Source organism: Castor canadensis, chromosome 13, assembly GCF_047511655.1.
Source record: "Castor canadensis chromosome 13, mCasCan1.hap1v2, whole genome shotgun sequence".
Lineage (NCBI taxonomy): Eukaryota > Metazoa > Chordata > Mammalia > Rodentia > Castoridae > Castor > Castor canadensis.
In genome coordinates, this window is record NC_133398.1 from 101,816,241 (window position 1) to 101,829,482 (window position 13,242).

The 13,242-nt window shown below is 37.6% G+C and overlaps 1 protein-coding gene across 2 annotated transcripts in view; it reads left to right on the plus strand.

Annotated features, from left to right (window-relative positions):
* The window catches only part of Sptlc1 (serine palmitoyltransferase long chain base subunit 1), a 52,728-nt gene that overhangs the window by 24,912 nt on the left and 14,574 nt on the right, over nt 1-13,242 (plus strand). For both annotated transcript variants that reach the window (XM_074052352.1, XM_074052353.1), the window contains exons 7-11: nt 3,294-3,423; nt 6,332-6,421; nt 9,570-9,677; nt 12,075-12,170; nt 12,829-12,925. In XM_074052352.1, coding sequence (XP_073908453.1) covers nt 3,294-3,423; nt 6,332-6,421; nt 9,570-9,677; nt 12,075-12,170; nt 12,829-12,925 — 521 coding nt within the window. The remainder of the gene's footprint in view (nt 1-3,293; nt 3,424-6,331; nt 6,422-9,569; nt 9,678-12,074; nt 12,171-12,828; nt 12,926-13,242) is intronic.

Consider the following 13,242-nt stretch of genomic DNA (forward strand, 5'->3'; position numbering starts at 1 on the left):
TGGCATCATCTAAGCATTGAAGGAGCAGGTGTTTATTTGTATTCTCAGAGCTGTAGTCACTTGCACTATTTCATCACTAAATGGCACCCAAGTCCACACTTGCCAAGCCAGCTGTTGATGTATTGTCATTATTTGAACACTAGAGGGTGATCCAAGCCCAAGTTTGTCCTAGATCCACAGTTGGTATGTAATTTAGAATAAACAAGGATTATACCTAGAAAGGTTGGTCATCCCCATAAGCCTCTACTAGTGTAATCCCAGGCACCTTTTCCATAGTTACTGACCTTTGGCTAGACACTGCAGTATGCCACACTCTGTTGCACCATGAGCCCCCAACCCACCTACAGCACTGCTGCAACACATATTACTGTTGGCTGCCTTCTGCTGAAGTGGACTCACTGCCCAAGAGTGATACAGCCAGCACAGGTAATCCTAGATGAACTAGAAGTCTGATAGACTAGAATGTTTGATTGTCCCTGGCTGTAGGGAAGCTTTGTCCTTAGGGAGGCCTGAGGATGGTGGCCTTTAGAATTTCCAAAGCGTTAGATTTTTCCTGCTTGCCACTAAGTTCCAGGTCATATTCCTGTGGTTATTACTTTGTACTACCCTTAGTAATGGGGTCTTTCTGTGCTACCTGGGATGGGGTAGTATTGGCGATGACAGTTCCTTGGCCACTTAGGCTGATATTAAGTTGGATTGCACCTGAATTTCACAACCACAAGGGCCCGAACAGTCTCATGGGCACAAAAGGGCCCACATTGCAGATGGTGGCGATGCAGGCTCAAACTCAACTTTATACCACCTGTCTCTCCCTGGGCTCCGGGGCAGATCTGGAGCTCCATCTGAGAGGACTGGCTGCCAATAGCTGTGGTGCTCAAGGTTGGGGCTTAGGTGGCAGAAATAGTCCTTTGGCCACCATGGCTGAGGCTGATGTAAATTGTACTTGAGTCTCGTAGCTACAAGGGCCTGCACAGACTTGGTGTGAGAAGTGGACCCAAGAACACTAACACAAGGGTTTTCGCCTGGCATGTCTAAAAGGTTCCATCTGCAAGCTCTAATCCATGTAAGTGGATTTTAGTTTCTACTCAGTGCTGGGTCTCAGTGGCAGACCTGGTACTGAACTTGAAGACAAAGTCCTATACTAGCTTTCATGCCCTTCTCCCTAGAGGTGGAGTTCTGCTCTCTGCTTTGCCACCCCAGGTTGGAGGAAGGGTGGTAGAGACAGACTGTGCTGTCTGGCTGAAACAGTTTCAGTGGCTCTGTCTGCTAGTACTGGCCTGATGGGAAGGGTTATATAGAGCTTTGCCCAGAATTGTGTTTCACTGTGGTGGACCTGGTACTGGGTTTCAAGTCTAAGGCCTGGATTTAATTTGTTCTCTCTCCCTCCCTCTCATGTGGAAGGTCTCTTAGGAGGCATCTCTTTGCTTGGAGTTGGGGAAGGAGTGATTCCAACAACTTCCTTCCTTTCTTTAATGAGTCATTTCATTTTATTATACTAAAGGCAGGTATTATAGTCTCTGTAGCTCTTGTGAAGGTAGTGTGCTGCATGAATAGCTGTCTGGCTATTCTGTGGGATATGATTGCCAGAGGATCTTACTCAGAGAATCTTGTCATCTTGCTCCATCTTCTGTTCTACATAATTTTAAATACAATATTCTGCCTGAAATTCATTTGGATTTAGAAATACAAAAGGTAAGAATGGTGTTTGGTAAATTGGTCTTGATAAATTTAGCAGGCATAGACACGGTGTCAATGTTTCCTTTCCTTCCTTTGAGTGAACAGTTACAATGCTTTGCATGTGGTAGGTTTCAGCACAGAAGTTATTCATTTAGTCACCTTGATCTGCTAACTTATTGTTACTTCATAGTCTGTTTTTAAATAAGCTTTTTATCTTGAGATCATTGCAGATCCATAAGCGCTTATAAGAAATTATGCAGTGAGTCTGTGTACTCTTTGCCAAGTCTTTTTCTCTGACTGCTTTCGATTTTTTTTCTTACTCATTAGTTTTCAGGAGTTTGTGATATCTCTTGGCATCTGTTTATTTGAGTTTACTTATTTGAGTTTTGCTCAGCTTTTATTATCTATAGGTTTAATAAGCCACTTTCCCACATTTGGATAGTTATTAGTTGTTGTTTCTTTAAGTACTTTTATAGTCCCATCCTCTTTATTTTCTCCTTCTAGGACTCCAGTGACACAAATATTGGATGGTTTATTATCCTCCTACAGGTCCCTGAAGCTCTCCTCATTTCTTTCTAGATTGTTTTCTCTCTTGTGTACACAGTGAATCATTTCTGAGTTGTCTTTCAGTTCACTGAGTCTTTCCTTTCCTGTTGGTCCACTAAGCCTCTTACTTTGGGTTTCAGTACTAATATCTCCATAGAATTCTTCTTTGTAGTTTCTGTTTGTTTGCTGAGGCTTTCTATTTTATTTCATTTGTTTCAGCCATGTTGGTAGTTACTCATCAAAACACTTTTATCCTGGATTCTTAGACCTTTGTGAGGTCATTTTGGGATCTAACACTGTTCCAAATAGGGAAGGGGTGGAGATTGCTGCCTCATTCCTGGCAAAGGGTGTTCTGTCCTAGGTGTCTACTCGGTGTCCATTGTCACCCAAGGTAAATTTCTTCACTGCTACTAGGTGATGATGACCATCCTGATTTTTTCCCCAGCATCCTCCAAGTAGACATGAGACGTTGGGGATGGGAGTTTGTGCTCCCCACACGGTCTCTGCGAACACCACTTGTTACCAGCTGGCAGGGATAAGGAGTGTGAGTTGCTTTTGTTAAAGCCCCATCAAAGCCCAGCATCTGAGTTCCCATTCAGCCTCTGCTGGTGTGGATGAAGTTAGGCGATGTTATTTTCTATAGTGTTTAGCTATAGTTGACTGATAATTGTTCAAAAGCTTTCTGTCCAACTGGGCTTCCAGTATTGCTTCTCCAACAAAGTAATGGCAGAGTAACATGTCAATCAAATCAGAGATGCCACTGGCAGTGAAATACAACAATATTTTATGTATTTCTTAGAGCAAGTATGTGAGTAAACTGAAGATCCATCCTGATTTCAGAGAAGTTAGAATTTGGCAAGAGGTGTGTTTCTTGGAATAAATATGCTAGTTTTTGTGGGAAAAGACTTGCAGAGTAAAGAGCAAACAGTGACATGTAAATGTTCAAACATGTTTTATTTGCCTTTTTCCAGTTAACAATTGGGGATTGGTCAACCTATAAAAGCAAGAATTTCTTTTCTGAGAATGTTGACAAAACCCTTTAACCCCAATTTGCTGCCTCTCTCCCACAGGGATAGAGCTGCCTGCTTCGCCATCCAGAAAGGATTACAGGCATCACGTAGTGACATTAAGTTATTTAAGCATAATGATGTAGCTGACCTGGAGCGACTACTAAAAGAACAAGAGATGGAAGATCAAAAGGTATGATCCTTTTGAAGAAAATTGCACAGTTCTTCTGTACTTTCTAACCAGCTAAATTTTATATGAAGTAGTAATTTGTCATTGAAAACTTGCCTGCGGATCACATTTGTATATTAAGTAAGGGTGTTCCTGCCTATTAAATGTATTTTGGATTGGAGTCTGATTGTAATTGCCTTGTCATTGCCATAATTATGTATAGCAAATTTAGTGAGAGGTGATCCAGGCAGCTTTGTAAGAGGGTGAAGAGGAGAAAAACAGCCTGCATTGGTGAGTAGGGGAGATGTATGTTCCTAACTCTGAATAGTAGCACTGATAGCCATTAGGGCTTTAGCAAGATGTAGCTTGTGAATTCAAAGTATGCTTATTCATATCAGAATAAGTCATGTGTCGGTTACTTGGAAGAAAGAAATGGCAACAATCTTAATTTATTAATTTATGAGCAGAGTAGACCCTTTCCCCTGTGCCACTTTTCTCCTGGAGATCCAAGCAGCTGCTGTCCATGGAGGAACGAGTACCCTGAACAGGGTCTCCTTACATCTTGCAGCTCTGTCGTTCTGCATTCCCTGGAACCTGTATAACCTCTGATGGTGGTGTTTTGAAAGTGACTCCTAGGTGCTCTTGATCAGAGAGAATGCTACAAAGGAAGTCTTTCAAACCATCACTGTTAGGATTATCATTCATTTTCTCCTGGCAACATGGATGGCTTGTGGCTCTGCAGCAGTACACTGTCATATGTGGACTATCCTGTGAAGGTGGTCACCATGTCCTTTGTCTCAAACACTCCTTCATGAGCATTGCTGATGCAGCTCATTTATAACTGGAGTAAACAGTAAAAATGCTCATTACATTCCTTAGTTTTACCTTAATTTCTCATTTTCTCAAATATTTGCATTATTCATTTAGGATTCTATGTCTTTGTTTAGGAGTCAGCCTAAGTATACTTTCTGAATATATACATTCTCATGATGAATATGCATGAACTCACCATTTTTTGCTCAATCTGCCATAGGTCAATGTGTCCTATTCACACAATTTAGAAAAATATGCAGGAAAAATTCTAAAACTGAAGCTGTTCCATTGACCGATTTCTTTTCTTTTTCTTTTTTTATGGGGGGATAGAGTGGGGTAAGAAACTGTTCTTTTAAATCAAACCTCACACTTACCACTTGCATCCCTAGACACTACTGATTAATTTCTTTTCATAAAAAGATGGCCCTTTTTCTCATTCAGTATTAAAATGCCAGCCACCAGATTAAAGAACACTCTTTGGAGCCAGTCTGCTGTAGAATTTTTTATGGAATTAATATTGTACAGATTTTGAAGATGTCATGTTCAAGTTTTGCTTGTGCTATTCATATGATTTATAATCCGTGGACCTTTTTATGAATGACAACAAAAATTAAGTACTTTTCCTTTTTTTATTGTACTGGTGATTGAATTCAGGTCCTCTCACTTCTAGACAAGTGCTCTACCACTTGAGCACGCCTCCAATGTTTTTGCTTTTAGTTTCTTTTTCATATAGAGTCTCGCTAATTTGGCCTGGGCCATGATCCTCCTATCTCTGCCTCCTGAGTAGCTGGGATTACAGGCATGTATCATTATGGGTGACCCAATTTTACTTTTTAACTAATTAATTTATACCACATTTTCCTACCAGGAATAGGCTTTCTAAATAACTTTGCATTTTGGTTTTTTGAAATACTTTTTTCAATTTCATTTTCACATAAATAATAAATCTCATTGTTCATTCTTAATATTTTATACTTGAACACATACCTTTCCTTTGAAACAAAATTAAAATATTACACTTTAGTCCAGAATTCAGTCAAACTCTGTCAATTTCACAAGGCATGATTCATAGAGGTTAAGCATCCTCAGTGATATATTCTTTTGTAGAACTCAATAAGCACACTTTTTATGCATTACAACTGTGGGTCCAAAATACCCACACTGCCTTGGAAAGTATGACCATGGAGCCAGTCTGCTATAGATTTTGGTTTTTGTGGAATTTAATATTGTATTGTCTTTCAATGAAGTTTCTAACTGTCCTTTGGAGCAGAACCAAGAGATCTTTGAGTAGGAAGAAAGTGAGGAATTCCATCTGTGGATCTCAGTATTTTTTTAGGCCGACACTCCTGAAGCATCTATAGATTCTTATTTGTGAGAGATTTCTTAGTGATCTGTTGTGGGTGAGGTGTTGGAGATACATATAGTTTAAGAAGTCTTCCACGCCATACCTTGGACTTGATTCATAATTGAATTTTACTTCACTCAGTGATAGGTCAGTGAATAGCAGGGAAAGAAAAGGTTTCACTGTTGTTTTGGTAGATGAGGGAGATAAGAGTTTGTTCACTTTATAACTTTAGTTGCGAAAAATTGCCAACACACAAAGGAAATATGATGGTAATGCAGCACCTTAGGCCCTTCTCCTAGTGCTGTTTCAACATTCTTCCACTGAACCTGCTCTTCAGCTTGTCTTTTGGTGGTATTGATGATCTTGTATAGTTGTTTTTCTTCTAGGTAAAATCTAGATAATGAAATGTGGTATTGACCAATGGGTTTTATCCATGTAACAGAGGAATCAGTTCTTCATTCTGATATAAAACATTCTCATCTCCCCCAGAAAATTCCATCAGGCTCCGTCCCAGTCATTCTGGGGTTGGAGGGTTTTGTTTGTTTTTTTATATTGTCATAATGAATAGGTAGCTTATGTGTATGTGTAGTTGATACTATAAACTGAAAAACATGCCCAAAAGAAGAAACAGGTTACTTCTCAGTGTTGTTCATCTCAAAATAACAAGATTTCAAACAATGTGCTTTAATTCAGGCTTTTTGTTTTTTTTAAGAAGTATTGTGAGATGAAAGTTCTAGGGGGTACTGAAATTTACCATGTCTGTTTCTTTTAAAGAATCCTCGAAAGGCTCGTGTAACTCGACGTTTCATCATAGTAGAAGGATTATATATGAATACTGGGACGATTTGTCCTCTTCCGGAATTGGTAAGCAACCATATTTAGTCATTTTGGTGCTTAAACTCTGGCAGATACACCTTTTGCTTATGATCACATTTAATGTGTAATGTTTACACTGCTTTGCACGTTAGGTATCATAAGCATATTTTAATCTGGCAAATGGATTAACATTAAATGCCAGTGCTGGCCTTTAAGGAATAATCAAGACTTAGCTTTTAAAAACCAGTGTTACGTATTTTATCATATTATGAAACTACTTTTGTGTCAGTGTTTTCAGAAATAATGAGATTTGTCACAGGAATGGTTTCCATTATTATCTTTTTTACATATTGTGATTTTTTTTTTCTGATATTTAGTTCAAAATATTGACTTTTGCTGGTACTGATAATGAAATAAAAAAAATTAAACCATGTTTATATATGATGATTAAAACAATGCCAACTTTATTAAGGCAAAATTGACTTGTAAAACATACCTACAGTACAGTTTTGTAAGTTTTGGCACATGTATATACCACTGTCAGCACTACTATCATACTCAAGATACAGAACATTTTTATCATTCCAGAAAGTTCCCTATGCTCTTTATAGTTAGTACCCATGCCTGTCCTCAGACAATCATTGATGTACTTTCTGTTCCTATAGATTAATTTTACCTTTATAGAATTTCATATAAAATAAAAGCAAATAAAGTATATTTTGTAAAACTCAGCCTTTTGACAGTGGAAAGCAATATTCTGTTTTTTGAAACCATGACGTTTAAAATTTTCCTTATCAAGGGGAAATTCATACAACACAAAATTAACCATTTTAAAATGTACAGATCAGTGGTACTCAGTATGTTCACCATATTGTGCTACCCTCAACTCCATATAGTTTCAAAACAAAGAGAACCTCACACTTATCAAGCATTTACTCCTCACATCCCTCTCCCCCTTGCTGCTGAGTCTACTTCTGTCTCTATGGATTTACCTATTCTGAATAGTTCCTATAAATGTCATATAATATGAGACCTTTCCTGTCTGGTTTTATTCACTAACATGTTTTCCAGGTTCACATTTTATCTGTTCTGTGAACATTCAACAAGAATCTTTTTTGTGAATCCCTGTTACGGTATTTTGTGTCTATTTCTAATAGTATAACTGTAATTATATAATCTGTTTAAAAGAGAGTAATAATAATTCTGTTTTTAACTTTTTGAGGATCTACCATACTGTTTCACAGTGACTGTACCATTTTACATTCCCATCAGTAATGTACAAGGTTTAGAATTACTTCACATTTTGCCAACACTTACTTTCCAATTTGGTTTGTCTGTTTTAGCCATCCTAATAATCTCATTGGAGTTTTGGTTTGCATTTCCAAAATAACTAATAATGTTGAGCCTCTTTTTATGTACTTGTTTTCTATTTGTGTATCTTCTTTGGAGAAATGTCTATACAGACTTTTGATTGCATTGTCTTTTTGTTATTAAATTATAAGAATTCTTTATATGTTCTGTATTCAAGGCCATTATCAAATATGTGATTTCAGTTATTTTGAGGTTTTGTTTCACTTTGATATTGCCCTTTGATGCACAAAAGTTTTCAATTTTGATGAAGTCCAATTTATTTCATTCTTGTTTGTGCTTCTGTGTCATATCTAAAACTCTGTCTATACAAAGGCTACCAGGGTTTATTCCCTTTTTCCTTCTAAGAGTTTTCACTCTTACAGTTAGGTCTGTGATTCATTTTGTGTTATTTTTTTATATTGGTGCTGTAAGACATTTGCATGTGGCTATCCATTTTCTCCTTCTTTTGTTGAGGATACTTAATTGTTTTTCCATTGAGTCGTATTAGAGCACGCTTGTCAAATACCAGTTGACGCAGATGCATGGTTTATTTAAAAACTCTCAGTTTTATTCTGTTCCCTGTATGTCTCTCCTTAGACCAGTACTACACTATGTCAATTATCATAGTTTCATAGGGGACTTTGTAATCACAATGTATGAGTTCTTGGACTTTGTTCTTCTTTTTCAAGATTTTTTTAACTATTTGGTGTCCTTGAAATTCCATCTGAATTTTGGATAAAGCTTTCCCATTTCTGTAAAGAAAAAAAATGCTATTTTTGATAGGGATTGCACAAACATGTAGATCACTTTGGAACACACTGCCTTCTGCAGGACATTAGGTCTTCAATTTGTCAATACAATGTTTCCTTTTACTTAGAAATTCTTTAATTTCTTTCAGGAATGTTTATACCATTAGTGTGTAAGTCTTGGACACCTAAATTTATCACATTAATTCTATTATGAATGGAATTTTTCTTAATGTACTTTTTGTATTCATTCTTAGCTTATAGAAATACAACTGATATGTATTTATTTCATTTTTTCAAAATTAATGAATACATTGTATACTGCTCACACTACATGTGATTCATTCGCACTGATAACTTGTAGCAGAATAAAGTTTCTCTAACACTCATTTTCTCATAAGACACATCACTGACTTCTTACACTTAAAGACATTAGAAAGCACGTCAGCTGGGTCCTGGTGGCTGATGCCTATAATCCTAGCTACTCAGGTGGCAGAGATCAGGAGGATCGTGGTTCAAAGCCAGCCCAGGCAAATAGTTTGTGAGACCCTATCTCAAAAAATCCCATCATAAAAATAGGGCTGGTGAAGTGGCTCGAGGGGTGAGCCCTGAGTTCAAACCCCAGTACTGCAAAACACACACACATACACACACACACACACACACACACACACACACTTCAGCATTTCAGTGGGGCCTTTTAAATCGCAGGATCACCAGTAAAAAGCATAAAAATATGGAAAATGTTGAAATAGTGTCATTGGAAACTACACTTACTCAGAAAACAGTTGCTGAGAACATAACATGAGCATCCAGTAACTCAGTTCTTCACCACTCTCCACATGCATGTCTTCTGACATGATGGATATAAGCAGGTCAGTTGGTAGGTAGGTAGGTTGGTTGATCGATTGGATCGCTAGATGAGTGTTCATTTGGGGGTTACAAATAAATTTTAACAAGTAGGTGAATTCACAAATACAGAATTGACAAATATTGAGGGTCAGTTGTACATACTTTTAAGTTTAATATTTTTCTTTGAAATATATTCTTGATGCTGTTAATTATAACTTTTAAAGTTGTGTGTTTTATTTAACACCTAGGTTAAATTAAAATACAAATACAAAGCAAGAATCTTTCTGGAGGAGAGTCTTTCATTTGGAGTGCTTGGCGAGCATGGCCGAGGAGTCACTGAGCATTATGGAATCAGTGTAAGTTCTCCATTTGGGGAAATCTTCCCTCCTATAAAAAACATGCAGTTTTATTCTGCTTGACATATTTTCATAGGCACAATTTGGTGCTCCTTATCTGTTTGGGGGTTCATGAGCCCTTGGTCTCTGTTGCCTCACTGAACTCAAGGTGGATCTGGTCAACCTGGCCAGAAGACCTCTCTGCTTTGGAATTCTTGTTCTGTGTACATGGGGATGTTTGATCTTCACTTTTTATGTCTCTTCTAAAACAGTTAAATTTTGCTTTGCATTTATTAAAATCATGAGGAATTCCCTTAGTAGTCCTTTAAAAAGGATTTATGGTAACAGTGAAAGGATTTTTATTATTTAAAATTATGTATTTTACGAAATTTGTATGGGGGAGGGGTAGATACAGTATGCCATGCATGTTTGTATACATATGTATGTATGGGAGGTATATATATGCATGTGTGTCTGTGTGTGTGTGTGTGTATATATGTGTGTATACACACACAGAAACATCCATACATAAACACATACATATTATTTATACACACACACACACACATGCTGAAAGACCCAAATAGTTGGAGTGAGTTTGCCCTGTCCTTTTGCTAGAAGGAAATGGATCCATAGTGCCCAAATACCTACTGGGCCATGCATCTGGAGCCTTGGGACAGGACGAAATCAGCCAGGCTTGGGCATCTGGTTTTTCTGTCCACCATGGGATAGAGTTACAGGGTGCTTTTCCTCCAAAATGTATGCATTACAAGCTTTGCAACCTGTGTTATAATGTTAAATTATTAAAATATAAAAGGCCCTTAGATTATTTGCCTTTTAGCACCCATACTGTATTAGAGAAAAACATAGTGCAGTGTAAAAAAATGTGCCACCTGAAAGTAAGGAGAAGCACACTCTCCAAAGGCAGACTGACATTTAGCATTTAAATGCACAAGGAATTTAAGATGGATGGAAATGGAATTCATACAAATTTAGCAGTACATTCTTAAGGCATGAAAATTTTTAAAGAAGAAAAACACTTCACTGTTGTTGCTTTCTAAGTGGTTTCAAAAGTTGTAGCTGAGGAAATGTTATCAAGAGCTGAGCAAGAGCGCAGCATGTGCAGACATAAATTAGATACTGGTTCAAGCATGCTGATAAAATGAAAGTTTTGTAAGACAGTCTTTGAACACCGAATATTTGATAATATTAAGAAATTGTTGATATTTTAGGTGGTAATAGTTTTGTGACTTTTTGGAAGAGTCTTTATCTTTTAGAAATACATACTGAAATGTATGTGCATGAAACTCTGAAGTCTGGGGTTTACTGCAAAGAAATGTGAGAGCAGTAGGGGCCACAGACAATACAGGGTTGTCCTGAAGTGATTGCCCTTGAGTGATTGAATCTGGATGCTGGATAGTCTGCTTGAAACACTTCATAATAAAAAGTTGGGAATACAGAGTAGGAATGGAGAGGTTTACCAAGAGTGCAGATATTGTTGGATCTAAGGAACACTTAGAGATATATCAGATGAGATTTAGTGAACCATTATCACAGCCCTCAAGAAGTAATTGCTGAATGCCTGCTTTCTAGCCAGAATAGCTGTTGGGGACCACAGTAGAAGACAAGAACCAAAGGAGTTCTGAGGAGGTTATAAGATGTAGGAACTCATAAGCCATAGGGTACAGTAGATTCATCACTGCTCGTTTGGTCCAGTTTGATCAAAAATTCTATTTCCATCATGTTAGGAGTGTTGAAATGATGAAAGGCAAATTGAAAGGAGGAATAAAGTGCTTTAAAAAACCTTTAATCAATTTAGTTTTGCAGTAAGCCTACCTTATTCACAGATTTATTACACATGGTTTTGACTAAGCATGATCAGAACAAATTCCCACATGTGCATTACGCAGCTTAGTTAATGCTGAGATGCTCTCAGTCCTGTGTTATCATGAGTTTTGTTTAGACTATGCATTCTGAGCATTTGTGGTTTTCCTCAACAGCAGTCTTCTTGGAACCATATGCCCATATGCCCAAGGGTCTACTACATTTATCTCAAGAACCTTCTATGGCAGTGACCAGCCAACATAGTCAATTCTTGACTATGTTAATATCAAACTGCTTTGGATCTCATCTCCCTTTAATTTACTTATCTGTTCCTCTGTGAATAAAGTGGTACTATACGATGAAATAGCAAGAAAATAATAAGGTGAAACACTTCAGAGATGGGCCATGAGACTGAACTCTATTCAGTGATAGATTTTGTCTGGTTTATCCTTTATTTTCATCTAGGTAGTTTGTTTAAATCCAGATGTTTACAGGCATGGTTAGTGTTGAAATTTTTTGTTTCTAGGCTTGACGTTGACTTGTTTTTTCTTTAAGTTGGGGAATAACTACTGCTTTCTCCCACTTTCCTGGCAGATTGATGATATTGATCTTATCAGTGCCAACATGGAAAATGCGCTTGCTTCTGTTGGAGGTTTCTGCTGTGGCAGGTCTTTTGTAATTGACCATCAGGTAAACTCTTTTTAAAAATAAAAGCAAGCCAGGTTCAGTGGCTCAAGCCTGTAATCCTACCTACCTGGGAGGTAGGGATCAGGAGGATCTCACGTCTTGAGATCCACTCTGGACTAGTGACTAGGCACAGTGGTATGTGCCTGTTATCCCCACTCCTCAAGGAAACCCAAATAGGAGGTCCAGGTCAGCAGGCATAAAGCGAGACCCTGTCCCAAAAATAACCAACACCAAAAGGACTGGCAAAATGGTTCAAGTGGTAAGAGCACTTGCTTAGCAAGTGCAAGGCTTTAAGTACAGCCCTCAGTACTGCCAAAAAAAAAAAGTAAAATCTGAAATTAATTGTCCTGTTGGTCACTTCAAAATGCATCTTTAAAATAGAAAGTTTTACTTTTAGTTTAGCCCACAATTTTTATTAAAAGCTGATTCTTTAAATAATGATTCAGAATATTTATCTTTAGAAATTATGTGTTAACAAAAGGTCTTATTTTTGTTACATGTATAATGGTTTTTCTTGCCTAGATCTTAACCCCTCACCACATTTGCACACTGTGCAGTAGGTGGAGTAGAAATTTAGTGCCTTTCAAATGTTTTACTTTCCTCCCCGCTCCCCAAAAAAAGAGGATATAGATGTATGTGTTTTTGACTTGTGTCTTCTCAGCGGCTTTCTGGCCAGGGATACTGCTTTTCTGCTTCATTACCTCCCTTGTTAGCTGCTGCTGCCATTGAGGCCCTCAACATCATGGAAGAGAATCCAGGTATAATCTTTAAAATTTAGGTTAAGTTAAACTGTGTCATTTGTTTGCTTTTTTGAAGAAATTAGCCAGAGGAAATTACTTACCAGGTAAAAGTCTGGCCCTGAATTACATTACAGGCTGAGCATGCCTAATCCAAAAGTTCAAAACTCCAAAAATTTTTGAACATAGGCAATTTCAGACTTAGGGAAGCTTAACCAGTAAGCAAATGCTACAAAATCAGAACAACTCGGAAATCTGAAATGCTACTTGTCCCAAGCATTTCAGTTAAGGATACTCACCCCATAGCTGGGATTTATAGAAAGAATGGCAGTGAAGAA